Raw genomic sequence first — 19,185 nt, 5'->3', positions numbered from 1 at the left:
ATTACTATGGATGAGACTTGGATTCACCATTACACACCAGAATCCAAACAGTGGACAGAAGCCAGTTGTTCAACGCCATAGAAGACAAAGTTGGTTCCAACAGCAGGAAAGGTCATTGGGATGCTAAAGGCATTTTGTTTATTAGTTATCTTGAAAAGGGTAAAACAATAACCAGGGAATATTATTCCGATCTTTTAACTAGGCTATTCGAAAAAATTTGTGAGGAAAGAACCAGTTTGCAGAAGTAAAAAAATCATCTTTTATGAGGACAATGCACCTGCCCACAGAGGTGTTTTGGCAGTGGGAAAATTAAGAGATCTGCACTATGAATTGTTGGAACATCTACCCTATTCCCCAGATTTGGCTCCTTCTGACTTTTATCTCTTTGCAAAACTAAACCTCTTCCTTGCTGGTCAGCGTTTTTCTTCGAATCAAGAGGTGATTTCAGCTGTCGAGGGGTATTTTGCAGATCTTACTGAGAACCACTACAGGGATGTATAATGGGGCTGGAGCATGGCAGGAATAAATGTATTAGTCTTAAGGGAGATTATGTTGAAAAATAAAATTAATTTTGAAATTATAAATCCGTTTTTTCGTTGTTAGGCCGAGAACTTTTCAGACCACCCTCATACTTGCATAAATCAGATTCAGTAGGGAAATGCTTATGTAATTATCACATTCAGGTTTTTTCCTTTTTTAAATATGGATACTATTAGAGCTCTGCTCCAATCATCTGGAATTCGACCCTTTGACCAGGCTTTCTGAATTATGCAATGCACTGTAAAACTTATACCTCTATACTTAAGCATTTCTGGGTGAATTCAATCTACTCCAGGTGCCTTTCCACATTTTAGATTTTTGATGACTTTTTTTACTTCAAGTATGGATGGGTATTCCTGACTGCATTCCTGTTGGGAGTTTTCTACCATCATGCTGACACTGCCTATTTCATTTAGCAGTCTTTCAGAGCAGTTACTCCAGATATCTAGAATATCTTTGTGTTCAGTTTTAATGTCATCTATATCATCTCTGATTCCTTTTACAATATGTTTTCCTCTATTTATTTATTTTTTTTCCATTAGCCCCCTGAATATTTTGCCACCTTCCTGATATTTATTTTCTATTTTCTTACCAAAGTCGAGCAGAAGAACAAATTCTTCATGCTGACACTGCCTGTTTCATTTAGCAGTCTTTCAGAGCAGTTACTCCAGATATCTAGAATATCTTTGTGTTCAGTTTTAATGTCATCTATATCATCTCTGATTCCTTGTACAATATGTTTTCCTCTATTTTTTTTTTTTTTTCCAATAGCCCCCTGAATATTTTGCCACCTTCCTGATATTTATTTTCTATTTTCTTACCAAAGTCAAGCAGAAGAACAAATTCCAGTTTGTATGTTGAATAGACTGCCAATGCATTATTTTCTGGATTTCTGGCTTAATGTTGTGTAACTTGTTTGTCAGTGCTTCCTGCCATTGGGTTATGTTATTAGCTATGATGTTATAAACTGTCTATAGTCTGCATACAGGTCTAAAATACCTTCAAAATCCATGATGTGATCAAGCAGTAGTATCTGCAGTCTCATTTCTCTTAATTACAATGTGGCTAGAAATCCAGCACAACTGGATATCAGAAATAAGTCTTCATTTTGTACAACAGTTGTAAAACCTCACAAAACATGGATGTGAATTAATACATAGGAGACAAGATGCCCTGTACAAAACTCAGTGAGTCTGTATAAATTACACATTTTTGGTAGCAGTTTTTGTTTTATATGTACAAGCTGAATGGCAGGCAACTCCGCTTTGTAATTATTATACTCAAGTGGCATCAGATTACATATTATAAAGTCAGGATATATAGCAGCACAACCAACAGAGATCTCAGATCTTGAACCATCAGTATACCTGGACAAGAATTAAGAGTGGGCTGCTCTGTGTACATTAAACAATTGTAGGCAGACAGATGTAGTATGAGACTTTTGTAATTGACAAAGTGAGAGGATCCAGGATGGAGCACAAACCTGCATTTAGGAATACTGTTATATTATGGGCAGGTAATGTTATCAACAATCATGCCAACAACATAATCTGTAATATGCATACCAAAGGGAAGTATGGCAGCCTGATATAATACTGATCTCCAAATATAGAAAAAAAAACATTAGACCACATAGGATTCTCTGGAAGACTAGTTTTTAAGGTATAGTTAAGAGACAAACTGTTTCTGTCAACGTCACAGAGCAGATTTGTTTGCTTCGACATAAAGGCTTTGAATAGGTGATGAGCAAAAATGCATCAGATGCTATCTATATATCCTGATGATGGATAGTATCTGAACATTACAAGCTACTCTGCCTTGCAGAACCATAGACTTGGGGCCCATAATACAGATTTAAACATACAAGTGCATGACAGAGGTGAAGCAAAGATCGATCCACACCCATCCAGTAGAGGTTAGACTGCAAAGGGGATGATTCGGTATTCTCTTGCACTTTTCTCTTGGTTCATGAATGTATGCAAGGAATGTAGGCTTTCTGTCAAAGATGACTCCAAAGAACTTGACTTCTTTGGAGTAATATTTTGTCCAATTCTTAATTCAGGATTTGGATGAAAATTGCATTTTTGAAAGAAGTGTGCACACGTGCTTTTTTCTGCTGAAATGTAAAGCCATTACTAAGAGCTAACAAAAAAAAAACGCAATCAACTGCTTGTTGAAGTTGTCTTTCAGTTACCCTTACATTATAAAAGTGACAGTCATCAACATATATGTTGTTGTTGTGATTGAATTTGATGACTGAATTAACTGACAGGAACGAGTTTCACATTTAAGACAAGAGCCTTTGGGAAACATCCTCTTCTTGATGAAATGGTAGCTTTATATAATGTGTTTCCTACTTGGATTTGGAAAATTTGACTGCATAGAAAGTTTTTAATAAATACGCGAAGGTGACCTCTGAGACCTAGGTTATCAAGGTTGCTTATTGAAATGTCAATCTACAGGCTGTGTGTTATAAACTTTTTTCCATGTCAGTGAACAATGAACCAGACGTTTCAGGAACCTATCTTATAGATGTTTTCTAAATGGACCAAATGGTGTAATGTTGAACAATGTCTATGAAAGCTACATTGTGTGTGTGTGTGTGTGTGTGTTAGAGAGAAGTTTGTAGCTTTCTAAATACCAGAGAACTCTGGCATTTACCATTTTTTCAAATATCTTACAAGGACAGCTAGCAGTCTTCCAGATACACTTGTATTCTGAACAGTAGGAAAACATTACTATTAACAATAATACCATAATCGGTGAGCCTTTTCTTATTTCTTGCAGCTTGAGCTACTTTTTTACAAAAAAATTAAGTAAAGATGTTTGAATAGTACTTGACTTTTTCATCTTGTCATGCAATTTGTGATAGCTGGTCATAGCTTTATGAAGATTTTAGCAGACTTCAAAACTTCATTCCATATCAGGATCAGAATCAAACAAAATTTCCTAGCATGCTCAATGTGATTGAAAACTAGCTCAAATTCTTTTGCAGCTTCTTAGTTATAACATTTTCTTCTTTTTTGCACTCCTTATCTTCTTCATATGCATGGTTCTTCGTATGGCACTTGTATTACTAGTGCCACTTTCATGTCTCTTAATGACTTCAAGCTTTTCCTGTAACGTAATTACTTTTCTTCTCTTTTTATTATTGCTGCTTTCTTTATCAGTCTTTCTCTTTTCCATATCAAGGATTGAATATAATAAAGCCTTACATGTATCTAGATTAAAGCAAAAGTGATTGAGCAAGAGAACAGAGTTTGCACGTGCGCTTGCGATGATAGCTTTGAGTCAACTGCCAAGTGCCACCGGCCACAGCACTGCCACTGCACACTGGCTGCTACATTGACAGGTGCTGCTGCTTGCAGATTGGTGACAAAAAATTTTGCATAACGTAAAAAAATCACGTTAACTTATTAATGACTCGCTTAAAACAGGAAATGGTATCATTTCACTCAATCGCGCTAACTGATACGCATATCAAATTTGGGTTAAGTGAGGTTTTGCTGTATATGTACATCATACTCATTCTTTATGATCCTCAGCTGAACTTTTATAGAAAGAATTACAGTATATTTCAATGTTGTAATTAATGTTTTAATATGTTGTAATAATCCACTATTTTATCACATGGTTTTAAGGATTCTTTCATAAAAAAAAAGTTTAACAGTTATGGTATCTCTACTTCTTCCAATACAGAAGAAATAACTTGCCATTCCTATCCCTTATGTGCAAGGCATTTCTGAATGAATAGCAAAAGTTTTGAAACCACTGAATATTTTTGTTGCCTTCTGCCCTGTCAGAAAAATCTCCACCTTTCTCGCTTCTCTTAAGTATTAGCTTCCACCTCTAAGTTTTCTAGGCATTTACCAGATTCTTTGCTCTTGTGGGTTATCTGATTTTGGACAAACTGGAAGGTCTGCTTTCATTCATCTAGAAGAACAGGCCTTATATTACATACCATGAACCTGAACAGTCTAGATTTGCTGAGCATGTTATCTGCATTAAACATAGTTTATCAGAACAAGGCGAGTTCTTCATAAAAGTAGTTTCCTTGTAGAACGTCTTTATAAAGAATGTGTGTGAAACTTTACTTCATTGCCTTAGTTTAGACAATCCAATAATCTACATCTATTCTCTTTGTAGGATAGATGTGTAGAGTATTAATTTTTAAATCTGCTAATCTTTCCGAACTTTGTGTATATGTGTCGATTTATTTTTTTAAGTTAGGAAATTGACCACATTTTGATCAGTTGTCAGGGTGACAACATGATCAGTTGTCAGCTACTTAGGTGGCATTTTTGTTAGGATTGTGTGTTATTGTTTAATTGCTATTCTATGATACTGTACTGAAGATGCTTATGACACTTAGGTGAAAATTTTATATGAAATAAGTTTATGTGAATTTTCCTCCACTTTTATATTTCTTTTGATTATGCCAACTCAATGTATTCTATTATTGAAAGAACCCTGTACCTCATTTACTTCATATAGATAGATTTATTAAATTATTTGTCCACGGGAGATGACTCATATACTTTGTCCACTCTGTTGGATTAAAATCACAACCACAATAGTTAGTAAAGTGATCGTTCATTTAATTTTGTTAAGTACGGTGGTAACATCATTGTCCTCTAAGAATTCACATGTTTGCTGCTTTTCATTACCAATTGTTGTTTATAAATCTATTTTTTATTTTATAATTTTTACAAAAAATATTTTTCATTAGGAGATGATTACTTTTGCATACTTTTTTTCTTTAAGCATGTTGAAAGTTTATTTTTCACTTGGTTAGAGTATAATAAATTTAGTTTAATCCTTTATCCAAGTGTGAGCAAACAAAGTTTGCGCCTGAAAGTATCTTCAGGACTGGGGTAAGGTGGTACAACACCAGGGCACTTCTTGCTCCACCTTTGCAAGGAGTGCCCTGATGTTGTACCACCTTACCTCAGTCCTGAAGATACTTTCAGGCACAAACTTTGTTTGCTCACACTTGGATAAAGGATTAAACTAAATTTATTATATTTCTTTAAGCATTTAGCAAAATTTTTAGATTCAAACATTAAAATGTAATTAAAACTATACTTTGTGATGTGAACAGCATGGGGTTTTACTAAGGGAAGGTCATGTTTGATGAACTTGCTCACATTCTATAATAATGTTACCATTGAATTAGAAAAGGAGAATAGGTACACTATGATACTTTTTGTTTATGCTAAGGCTTTCGACAGAATACAGCATGGATGACTGTTGTATACATTGGAGAATATGGGATTTGATTATAAAATATTGGTATGGTTAAGAGAATGGCTAATTAACATATTAAAAAGTGGTATATGGAGTATGTGAGTCTGCAAGATTTAAGGTATTCTCAGCTGTGCCGAGAATATATATCTTCTTTCTTCTCTTCTCTTCTCTCTGATTCCTGATGCCACCTTAAAACGGTGGCGTTGGGAATCAGACGGAGGATGCTGGACCTCCAAAAGGCCTTTGATAGCGTCTCCCTTCCTGCTCTCCTTCGAGCGCTGTCTTTTACCAGAACCCTTTCTTTCCTAGGTTATGGAGCTATACTTGGGTAGCTCCATCACTATCACTACAGGGTCCCGTGCAACTTCTATTTCCGCAGTGCGGGTGTTCACCAGGGTGATCCTCTATCTCCTCTTTTCTTTAACTGCGTCATAGATGAGTTTCTTCACTCTCTTCCTAGCCATATAGGCTACTCTCTGGGTGCTTCTTCCTTTAATGCTATGGCCTATGCGGACAATCTTATTCGCGTAGCCTCTACTAAGATAGGCTTACAGGAACTCCTTGACGGGGCAGTTGACTTCTTCTCTATTCAAGACCTTTCTATTAATGTAGAGAAGTCCTGCTCTTTAGCTCTTGTCCCCTCTGGTCGTGAGAAGAAGCTTAAGGTCGAGACTAAGGAGTTTTCCCTGCATGGGAGGCCGTTGCATGTTTTGACCATCCTGGAAGAGTGGAGATACCTCGGTATCATGTTTACCCCAAGGGGAAGGTCCTCTGTCAATTCTATCCTAGAAGCTGGGATCGCTTCTTTGAGGAAAGCTCCTCTTAAGCCCCAGCAAAGACTGTTTCTCCTTTCCCACTATCTCCTATCTCGCTTTTACCACAAGTTGGTGCTTGGTAGGACATATATCTCGGTACTCTCCCGAAGGGACAGGGCTATCCGTTCAGCCATGAGATCATGGCTCCGACTGCTACCTGACACCCCTACTGCATATTTCCATGCAAGGGTGAAGGATGGTGGGCTTTGGGTTCCATCACTTAGGTGGCTGATTCCACGCCCGGGACTATCAAGAATCGCGAAGTTAGAACTATCTGCAGATAGGGGAAGAAGATAGTTCTAACTTCGTGATTCTAAAGGCTGGTCCCATTATCAGGGTACCTTAATTGAGTCAGCACCTGCAGAACACAGGAGGTGGCCATCTCTGTTGCACTGTTCTGTAGATTGTGCTCTTTTAAAACAGTCATATCTGGTGTCTCCCCAGCATGATTGGGTAAGGGATGACACCAGACTCCTCCCTGGGTTTGAGTATATTGACCTTATCGGGACGAGGATCAATGCCCTGCCTACTCGAGCCCGCACAGCTCGATGGGGTAGTGACGACTCAAACTGTAGGGCTGGCTGCCACTACAGTGAGACATTGTCTCATATAGCCCAGTGTTGCTTCTGCACCCATGGGATCCACGTGTGGAGGCATGACACCGTGGTCTCCATTCTGGACAACCGCTTTAAGAACAAAGGTTGGGTGACCGCGGTGGAACCACATTATAGGACCTCTGCAGGTTTGCGTAAGCCAGACTTAGTGATTAAAAGAGATGGTGACGTTTGGGTAGTTGATGCCCACGTGGTGGGAACAGGGTGCTCACTAGCCTATAGCCATAATAATAAAGTGAACTACTATAAAAATAACCAAGATCTAGTTAGTAAGATATGGGAGGAGCATGGGACAACTCTGAGGTTTATACCAGTGCCACTATCTCTTTACATGGTGTATGGAGTGCAGATAGTTAAGGACTTAAAACTGCTTGGGCTTACGCAGAAGGATATAAAAGTTCTTTCCTTGAGGGCCCTACAGGGCACACTGGTGGCATGGTGTTGTCACCAGAGAATGACTACAATGATAACTAGAACAGGCATAGATAGAGTAAAAAACTTGTAAAGGCTTAGGCCTACATCAAGTCTGGACGAGATGTCTGGACATGATGTAAGGTAGTACTGCCCATAACTAGTACAAAGATTAATAAAAAAAAAAAAAAAAAAAAAAACAGTAGTGTACCACAAGGATCAGTCTTTGGTTCATTGTTATTCAATCCATACATTAATGACATTGGGAAGGATTTGAAGTGATATTTGCTGATGGTGCAAAGATAAGCAGGGTAATTAGGAGTGAAGCTGATATGCAATACAGAATGATTTGAATAGGCTGGAATTGTGGCCGTATGAAAATGGCTGTCATATCAATGTTAGTAAATGTAAAGCATGCACTTTGGTGTAATTAGATATCCAATGTCATATTGTATTGTGGGATTATGCCAGAAGAAACTAATCGTACTTAGGGGTCTTGGAGTTTTAATGAACAGGAAGTTGAAGAGGCATTTAGCAAAAATTGCAAATACAAGTCAGAGGATCATTGAAATGCTGAAATGAATCTTGACATGCAAAGATAAGGAAGTCATTTTGCCTCTTTACAAAGCCTTGATAAGATCTCGCACAGATAATTGTGTAATTCAGGTCTGGTTTCTGTGGTGATTCTGATACAGTGGAGAGAGTGTGCAAAGGACTATTATGAAAGGTATTAGGACTATGGAATACTGATTATGAAAACAGATTTACAATTTGTAGACTGCAGATGCTAGCAAACAGGAGAAAGAGGGGTAATATGAGTGGTCCTTACCAACTTCTGTCATACAGGATACCAATAGATAGAATTTTTCACTTTATGGAGTGGTATAAAGATGGGAGGGATTCCTTGGAAATTGAGAATGAGTACCATCAAGAAGAGGATGGGAGTTAGATTTTTTTCTCATTGAGTGGTGAGCGACTGGAATGGATTGCCATTGGATGTTGTGTGTACAAGTAGTGTGAATGAATTCAAGAACAAATATGACAGTTGATGCAGGTACAAGGGTGTGCTGGAAAGTTGTGATAATCACCGTGAAGGAATTGAGGTAGAACCATGTAACTTGCACGTTTTCTACATATTCCTCACAAAGTGTTATACACTTGTTATAATGCTGCTGCATCGTTTGCAATCCTCTCAGAAAAAAAGCCTTTCCCTTGTTGCACAAACCAATCTTCAACTGCACATATGACTTCATCTGTGGTAAATTTTGTTCCTTTCAAGTGTTTTTTTTAGTGGAAATAGGAAATAGATAGGACCAGGTCTGGCGAATATGGGGTGGGGGCAGGGTGAGGAAGACATTGAAAGCCTGGAATGGCTAGAGACATGCCATTTACAGGAAACAAATATGTGCAGGCTGAAATTGTGTGGTGTAGAATGCTTCCTGCTTTGAATCTTGAACTCCATAACAGTGGTATATTAGTAATTGTTTTTTTTTTAATTAATATACAACACTGCCACTAATCTTATGGCAATGGATAGTCTAGACAAAATGATGAGAGTGCACCTGAAATTCTTGTGATAGCCTGACTGGTTCTCTGGGCTACCACAGATGGTATATTGTGTGTGTGCACACTCGCTTGATTGTTTGCCTCTGCATTTGATTTTGATTATTATCTTACTTTGCTTACATTTAACCCTGGCCAGGGCTTCTAATAAAGGAACAGTTTACAGGGTGATGTCAAGCATAGGCAGAAATCCATATCCACTTGCACTTTATAATGATGATTTAATCCTTAAATCATGTTTAATTTACCTTTAATATGTACGTTCAGAAAAAATTAATCAACTAGTAGCCAATAACAACACCTATAAGCTGGTAAATTATAACCCAACAAAAAGGATAAAGGATAAAACAGAGAAACTACTCAAGTCCATCACTTCTTGGCCACCAGACATGGTTAAAAAACTCAAACTCCACTACGCCCCCCCCCCCCAAAATATATTGGGTTCCGAAAATACACAAACAAAATGTGCCCCTTCAACCAATCGTGGAAGGAATAGACAGTCTCAATTACCACTTAGCCAAGAAATTAGCGGCAACACTCAAGGAGTTAGTAGGTCATTCCCCCCTCCTACATAAAAAAACACACAACACTTTATAAACAAAATTAAAAACATAACACTCGACAAAGACGACTTATTAGTCAGTTTCGACGTTTCTGCCCTTTTCACTGATGTCCCCATCAATGACACAATTCTCCTACTACAGAACAAATTTCCGCCCAACATTACGGCCCTCTTTGCTCATACTACAGTCCGGTTACTTCGTGTGGCAAAACAAATTTTACCTACAGAAAGAAGGTACAGCCATGGGCTCACCACTATCCCCCCCCCCCAATCGCTAACTTCTACATGGAAACCTTTAAGCAAAGGGCTCTTAACTCCGCCACACTAAGACCGACAGTCTGGCAAATTCCAAGGATCTGGATGGCACACATTCGGCCTACCTAATATATGAGATCCAGCATAAGTTAGGACTCTAGCCAATCTTCAACTAGTATTAGAAACCATTCCATACCAATCGGCTGGAATGTACAGGTATAATCATGATGTTAATATATGTATATAGATAGATACTTGTTGTTGCGCCCAATGTATTTCTGCAATCAACAGATAGCACTAATAATAGGACTCTAGCGTTGATGTATAATTTTTTTTTTTTTTTCCACCAGAGGTCAGGCCAACAATTGTTGTAGCGGTTGGTCAGTATCTTTAACAGACAGTTTGATTGTAGTGTAGCTTGTTTTCTGTGTATAGTTGTATGCTCCAGAAGATGACTTTGACATAAAGGTTGAAAAAACGTCGAATGTAGATTTTAGTTATATTAAACTAAAGTTTTTATTCAAACACGGTAGTTGTTTCCATAATTTTCAAAAATGCATGAAAAAATATTGTTTATTATCGATAAAATTATACAGTTTGGTATAATTCAAAATTACTTAAAAATAAAATCCATTCTTGTTTTGTTTCGAGCGAAAAGGTCAATAATGTTTTCCTTGATGTTTGTGTGACTGTAGAGGAATTTTTTCTCCGATGAAATCATCGCAAGTGCATTTAACCTATCCTGATTCATAGTGCTCCTCAGAAATGTTTTTATTCTCTTTAATGTTGAAAAACAGCATTCAGGCTCTGATGTAGTCATAGGAATTGTCAAGAGAATTTTTATTGATATAGTAATTTCACTAAGAACACAATCTAAATTATTTTCTGTTATAAATTTTAACAAGTCAGTTAATTTACAATAATCATGCATGTCGGGTCTACTGTAGAATACTCGAAGTTCAGTTTCAAGTTTTTCTTTGTTGATCATAGGCTATATGTGTTTACTCCATAAACACGATAAGCACTACGAACGCTACTACTGGTGCAAACTGCATATAAACAACAGTGGAACTGCATGACAGACAGCTCTGCATTACGGTAATAGCTTGCACTCACTATGACGTGCATATGCTTGTGCGTGTAGCAATATGACACTGTGGTAAACACAGTGCTGCTAGCTTCCTTCGCTCTCCTAAGTGCTACAAGAAGGATTTTTATTATTTTTTATACAAAATAAGAGAATTATATGGGATTTTTGATGATAAAATTAAATATTACAAGCAAATATAAATAAATTAATTATATTCATATATCGAGAAAAATTAGGGGTGCTGCAGTGCCTATGCACAAGCCGCCCCTGATTGGTAGTATATATTGATGTTTCAAGCTGATAGAATGCAAAGTAATGCAGATTTCTGTTATTAGTGATATATAGAACATACATTTTTTCCCCTTTTAATTTCATAAATTCACATTTTTCTTAAGCAATCAAGGGACTTTTTTTTTTTTTTCATGTTCATTTATTGGTTGTATATTTGAACCTAAGTTCAGAATAAATCTCACATCTCATTTTTGCTTTGTTAAGCTGTCCATGTGGGAACAAAAACTTTATATATGATGATTACAGATTCCCATCCACTTGCAGTATCAGGTTGCAATAATATTGTATGTCATTATTATTATTTATTTTAATTTCTGAAAATGATAACATTACTAAAATTAAAAGCAATTGGGTGTAACTGAAACTGATGTTCTTTCATGTGTTGAGACATGAGTACAATCAACATATATTCATAAACTGAATAACTTTGTCCAGACATCATTTCAGATCACATTATAAAAGTGCAACTAAATTCAGTTAGCCATAATTCTTATATTCTCTGAAATGTTCATTCATTCTAAAGTATAATATAAATTACTCACTAAAATTTCAGGGAATAGTATGAGATATTGGATTTTGAATATTACACTGTGAAAATTGTGATAGTATAGAATATTTTGACAATAGCACCGTATTAACACTACTCAGTAAAAAAAAAAAAAAAGAAAAGAAAAAAAAAGCAGGATAATCACATTTGAAAGCAGTTGGTTTCCCATACCTGATGGAGAAAAGGAATTATCTTCTTCCTCTGATAATATTTGCTGTCCTATTAGTGCAATTTTCACAGTAACTATTTCACTTTGATTCATTAAAAGAAGTTTTATTTTTAATCAGCTATTATGAAAGCAAAGGTAAATCTGATACCACATAGTTGTACTGCTGGCAACAATTAAGAAATGAATCTAGTTTTTTGCATGTTTGTAATCTATCAGATTTTACTTATACTGCTGGCAACAATTAAATGAATCTAGTTTTTTTGTATATATATGTATCTTACTACATTTTACTTCATAAAATTTGGTTGATTACACTAAAAAAAAAAAGATGAATTTCTTAATTATTGTCAGTACAATAAAATATTTATTTTCACTGATTTTTATCATGACACATGTTATGAACATAAAAATGTACAATAAAATAATGGAAAATTACATAGATAATACACAGGCCAGTTGAAACACGTAAATAGCTTGAAAATGCTCAGTCCTGCATTTTTAAATATACAAGGCATGCTCAAAAAAAGACCGAACTTTTGCTATAAAGACTTTATTGCTTATTTTACATTTTAAGCACTGTCCCCTTCAAACTAGTCACCCTCTACTGGCAATACACCTTCCCAATATTTCTTCCATTGTTGGAATGCTTCCTGTGACGCACTTTCTGTGATGGTGCACAGTTCTCTTATCGCATTTTCCTGAATCTCCTCTATGGTTCGGAGAGAACGTCCTTTCAAAGTGGTTTCATGTTTGGGAAACAGGAATAAGTTTGCTGGGGCTAAGTATGGAGAATAGGGTGGATTGGGTACAACAGATGTCTGATGTTTTGCCATAACTGTGGATAAGGAGTGATGAGCGAGCTGGTGCATTGTCGTGGTGCAAGAACTAAGTCTGGTTTTTCCACAATTCAGGCCTCTTCCTGCATGCAGCATCCTTCAAACATGCTAAAACTTCCTGGTACAACTCTTTGTTTACCGTCTGATTACATGGTACAAATTCATAATGCACAATGCCTTTCCAATAAAAAAAAAAAAAAAAAAAAAACATCCATCACCTTGATATTTGACTGACTCAACCATGCTTTTTTTTTTGGTTGAGGAGACCCTTTTCCATCCCACTGCAACGATCGCATCTTGGTTTCAACATCATAGCCATAAACCCACATCTCATCTGTTATGCTGTTCTTAAGAAAGTTGTCATTACCATTTGCATTGGCAAGCAGTTTCTGACTGATTTCAACATAGTTCTCTTTCTGATCATCAATCAACAAACGTAGTACGAATTTTGCACTGATGAAGTTGCTGACGAAGTCAGCAACTTCTCAGACAGTTAAATGATGATTTCCACAAATTACAGCACGAATTCTCTCGATATGGTTGTCATCTAAATTGTTCATATTTGGTCTAATGTATTAAAACTGAGAACTTTATTAATAAGAGACCCTGCTATTTAATGAATAAAATGTAAATTGCCAACCAGTTTCACAAGCTACTGTCTAGCATTATCAAGGCTGTACTGGTGTAAATACAAATGCACCAAGTTACATGAATACAGAAGCGTTAGTACCTATTAGGCCGTTACATTTGATAATTCTCGTTTGGAAGTATGCATGCGTTAGTCAGAATTCGGTACAATTGTGGATGAAAGATCCTCACCTACCTACCTACTAGCAAAACATCTTGCAAATTTAATGAAAGGACATATCAGACAAACAGAGACCTATATTAAAAATTCTCAACAATTTTTTGAAAAAATTAAGACAGTCACTATTTCACAAACTGACATTATGGCAAGTCTAGATGTTGTGTCCCTATTCACCAACGTTCCGGTCAATGAGGTGGTCAACATTCTAAAGGATCTCTTCCCTCAGGACATCACCCATTTGTTCCATCATTGCCTGAAATCAAATTTCTTCGTAGTAAATAACATTGTATACAAACAATCAGAAGGTCTTGCCATGGGTAGCCCCCTGTCACCACTTTGCACAGACCTATTTATGGAAAAACTTGCAAAAGATATTTTTTCCAACATTTCACCTATACCTTCGATATGGTGGAGATATGTCGATGACGTGTTCATCATATGGAAAGATACCATGTGTTTCTTAATAAAATCAAACACACTACACAATAAGATCAAATTTACTATGGAACTAGAGAAGAACAATGAACTACCCTTTCTTGACATACTGGTGAAGAGAGAATATAACAATGTCCAACTGTCCATTTACAAGAAACCCACAGATATACAGGAAGATATCTACATTATTCGTCAAACCATCATTGATCACAAAAACACAGCATTATTCATATGCTCTGCAATAGATCCTTAAAGTTTATTTCAAAAGAAGATGATGTACAGTTAGAACTGTCGCAAATAGCTAAGACTCTATCTCTGAATGGATACCCCCCTAACATTTTAAACAAATTTCTATTCAAAGACAACCTCCAACAACGTGTAACTGATTCCCAATATGTGTCCACAGCAGTGATTCCATATATTAGTTCAGTATCCACAAAATTAGCTAGAATGTTAAAAGCTCATAACATCAGAGTGGTTTTTAAACCAACTACTACTATGATCAGACAGGTCTTAAGATCACCTAAAGATGAAGTCCCATTCTTCAAACATTCTGGAGTATATGTAATTCGATGCACTTGTGGCCTATGGATAGACCTCTCGAAGTCTTGAAATAAGACAGAAAGACCATGTGGGAGACGTAAATCACAACAGAATAATCACAATAGGTTTAGCTCACCATTTTTCGACATCCAATCACGTTATAGACTGGTAAACAGTTCTATGCCTTACATCGAGGATGACTACAGACACAGAACTTTTAAAGAAACAGCAGTGGTGCTACGCACAGGCAGCAATTTAAATAGAAATCAGGGTGCTATTCTTAAAGACATGGAAAAATCTCATCAATTCTCTCAGCTTAACAGAAATACAATACGCGAAAAACCACACAACACATGGTCATGTACTGGATTCTAACTAACGCATGTGCACTTCCGGACAAGAATTATGAAATGTAACGGCCTAACAGGTACTAACGCTTCTGTATTCATGTAATTTGGTGCATTTGTATTTACACCAGCCTTGATAATGCTAGACAGTAGTTAGTGAAACTGTTTGGCAATTTGTATTTTATTCATTAAATAGTATGGTCTCTTATTAATAAAGTTCTCAGTTTTAATGGTTGTCTGTTGATGTGGAGGGTTGTCCAGGCCTGGGATCTTCACTGACAGACATTCTGTCTTTTTAAAAATGCTTAAGCACTGTGTTCGGCTCATACAGTCCTCCCTGTATGCTTGGTTAAGCAACTGAAATGTCTCTGTAAAATTTTTACCACGTTTGCAGCAAAATTTCACACACACACACTTTCTTTAAGCTTTTTCATGGTCACTTTGTCACTAATCCGACGAACAGCTTGTGCACATGCTCACTTCAGTAGATGTAACCCAACAACTAATGCTCATAGCAGAATAGGTCAAATCGCAGTTGATTGTCAAAACCTGCCACAGCATGTGCTCTCTATGCCAGTTTGCACGCTATTTAAAAAGTTTGGTCTTTTTTTTGAACACTCCTTGTGTGTGTGTACCCTAATATTTTTAACACAGTGTACTGTTTTACAATTTTGATAATCTCTCTCTTTGTGCTTCTCAATATCGGCAACATAGTTACCACATTACAGACATGAATTTGAATACTCCTTTCTAGGTGTTTAATGTATGATTGGAAGACTGAGATTATATTTTAGATGATAATTGGAACAGATATTCAGTTTTTAAATTCTAAGAAATGAAATTTTTCAGCAAACAGACAACATTGCAACCCACAGAAGCCCAAAGCAAACTTCTCACTTCAGAGGATGAAGACCAAGAATTAAGTTCAGGTATGTAAAAATGAGAATTAACAAATTTATTATTTTTGTTATATACAGAATTTGTGTATAATATAAATTTAGCTTACTTAAAATATTTATATGTTAAACTAAAATTAATTTCACTATTTAACTAAGTTAATTTAGTTTAACTGATCTAACTTTTGAGATGTATGGTATTAGTTACATCTATTTCACTATAAGATGCCATTATATGTACTGAAAGTGTGGTTTACATTAGAATCTTAAATATTCTAGTAAACAATCTTTTTTATTATTATTATCTAACAAGCAATATGATTACAACAGGTCATGGCAGCAAATTAAAGTCTTCAGGACAGTGTACAGTAATTTTTGTCACTTGCCAGAAGAAAGCTTACATAAATATAGCTGTTGAATATTTTAGTATCAATCATTAAACAGACTAAAACAATACAACAAAGTTCACCAAATTCCTAATATATATATATATTCTCCCTGCAGAGAGGATACAGTACAATACCTCCCCATGAGGATGTGAGTTTAATATATAAGTTTACATTATTACTAATTTCCTATCAACAGTTTTTCTCCAGATTAGCTTTATTTGCAGTTTTTTCCCCCTAATATCGTCATGTTACATATGATTCTGCATTGATGTCTTCTGTTCAATGTCTTAATTTTTCTTGTGTGTGTAGTCTAGTCTTTAATTAGTTGCTTTATTTCTATTCCAATTCTTAAATCCATAAGTTAAAAATGTTTTGAAGACTGTCTTGTATACTGCTTGTTCATTGTTTGGTGAATTTCTCTCATCTCATTACTTTAATCTTATTAGGCTAAATCTCCTGTCACAGCCAAGTAACTAGTTAAGCATTTATAGAAAACTAATGCTACAATATACTTCTGTTATGTCGTTGTTTTCTTACATATTTTACCTCTATTGTTCTCCTTGTGCCTACTGAGATCTGGCTTCTAAACTGAATTTCTGGGGCCGTTTCTCTCTTTGAGCTCTGACGAAATTTATTTGTTTATGCTGCGCCAGTCAGAACTGTAGGATAGAATTTCTTATCCAAAGAAACTTTCCCAGAATTCAAGTAATACCTTATATAGTAAGTAATTAGGTAGATTGAGTTCTCAATATACAGTCATGACCTTGACTCCCTTTTTCCTCTAAACATAGGTTCGATATTTTCATGAGTGGTAAAATTCAATTTCTTACTCAGACAGGTATACATGGGAAAACATATTTATTATTTATCTAAGAACATTACAATTTAAACAACACTTATAATCAAGCAAATCAAGGTTAATACTAAAATACAAGTAAATCAGGGTAATAATAATCAAACAGAGAGACTATTCAAACATACTCATGAGGATCTTATGTTCATCTATATCATAAACATGAAAGTCAGTATTAAACCAGATTACTGCTACTAACGACATAAACACATTAAACTTGGTCTAGACAACTTATGAACGTAGACTACCAGTCCAATTCGATTAACATACCACAGGAAATTGTCTCAAAATCTCTCTCTCTCTTCTTTTCTAAACTCTTCCATTTTACACCTTCATTACCAATAGATAACACATAAAAGGAAAGATTTGTACATTACCACCTTGTTAGATGATTTCCCGATCCTTCCGTCTGTTCTTTGTTATAGATTGTCCCTCTGTACAATGGATTGCCGCCACATGGGAGTCACGTGCTCATCCCGAATTAGCCACTTGTTTCTTATGGGCTTACGAACTTTTCATGTTGCCACTTCTAACGCGATTTACCTTCAAAGGAATCCGTTGCTGCTTTCTCATCAGTTAGATCCACACCGATGGTCTAAAACTTGAACATTGCCGTCATCTCATGCTATATTTTCTTCGATTCGCATTGCTCAGCAACGGGAAACACATTGCTGCTTTGCCGTCTTCACACATCTTGTCGGATATCAGGCATGCTGATCCGCTCGGGAACTTTGAGCAGGAGACCCGCAGGGAGGGCACACGCAACCGGAACACCACAGGAACCAGGAGAAAATGTAAAAAGAAGCAAAGAAAAAGCCCCTCTCAACGATGTCAATCCGTTTTAAACCCCATTATAGCGCCCTCTTTCCGCACTCCAAACTTGTCTATGATGCTCTCCCATTTGCTGTCACCTCCTTGCTGTACGCGCATCGCTCTTTTTGGGGAACGCGAATTTCTTGTGCCTTCCACGAATGCCTACTCATCGCTCATTATGTCATCTTTGGTGGTCAAACTGCAACCTTTGAACTTTCGTTCGCACGATGATACAAGACTTTATACATGTCATAGTTAAACATTGATGTTTTTTGACAAATTAAGATTCCATCTATTTTAGTTAATAACCTTAAACATAGTACAATTTAATATTTATTTCCTCCTTTGATTTCATTTTAATTTAAGATTCAACCTCTTCTTTTATATTTTAATTCATTTTTTAAGCAAAGTTAATATCTGCATCTTCACATATTATGTCTGCTTTGCCAAGAGTACAAGTGTGTTTTTGCTTGATATCATTCTCTTGTTAAATCTTGAAATGGAGCAGTTCTATTCTTGATAGAGCCATCATTCAAGATCTAACACTTCATTGTTTTGACATACTGTTTTTGCTTATTCTGTTTTCTATTTCCATACTTTGCTATCTTCATTAAAAATTGTCTAAATAGCTAAAATATTTTGCTTGTTTTATATTCCATTTTCATAATTCCAGAAACTCATACCAGGTTAATTTAAGAGGTTGACATCATCTATGTAAAGTAAAGGATTGAGTGAATATAGCAGGTTTGGATATCAGGGTAATGGCATTTCCATAATGCATTTCACCTAGATGAAGAATAGCAATGGCAACGATCCCTTATCTCCTCCTGATTTTATATCAAACCATCTTTTTGTGCCTCCTTCATATCTGATTGCTGACTATAATGTTACATTCATGCACCATATAATTATAAAATTTTGATTGGCTTTTCTTTTGGTATATTATCATGCCTTCTGCAGTCTACAAAATTTAATCCTTTGGGTAATATTGACACACACACACATGCATTCGTTACCATGCTCCTATAAAACACTATCAGCACATACATGCACATTAATCAACTTTTAATTACTGGAAGAAAGCTGGAAATTTACATCAGCTCAAAAGCTGATGTAAAAAAAAAAATTTCCCAGTTTTTTTTTCCTCCATGTATACCATGC

The 19,185-nt window shown here is 36.0% G+C and overlaps 1 protein-coding gene across 1 annotated transcript in view; it reads left to right on the top strand.

Annotated features, from left to right (window-relative positions):
- LOC150098155 (SURP and G-patch domain-containing protein 1-like) overlaps positions 1-19,185 on the top strand; it is a 292,494-nt gene that overhangs the window by 57,709 nt on the left and 215,600 nt on the right. The window contains exon 4 of the mRNA XM_090406236.1: positions 15,923-16,002. Coding sequence (XP_090262362.1) covers positions 15,923-16,002 — 80 coding nt within the window. The remainder of the gene's footprint in view (positions 1-15,922; positions 16,003-19,185) is intronic.

The sequence above is a fragment of the Typopeltis vanoorti genome, chromosome 16 (genome assembly GCF_054136105.1).
Source record: "Typopeltis vanoorti isolate ZY-2024b chromosome 16, IOZ_Tvanoo_1.0, whole genome shotgun sequence".
In the NCBI taxonomy this organism is placed as follows: Eukaryota; Metazoa; Arthropoda; class Arachnida; order Uropygi; family Thelyphonidae; genus Typopeltis; species Typopeltis vanoorti.
This window is presented reverse-complemented; position numbering and strand designations above follow the sequence as displayed.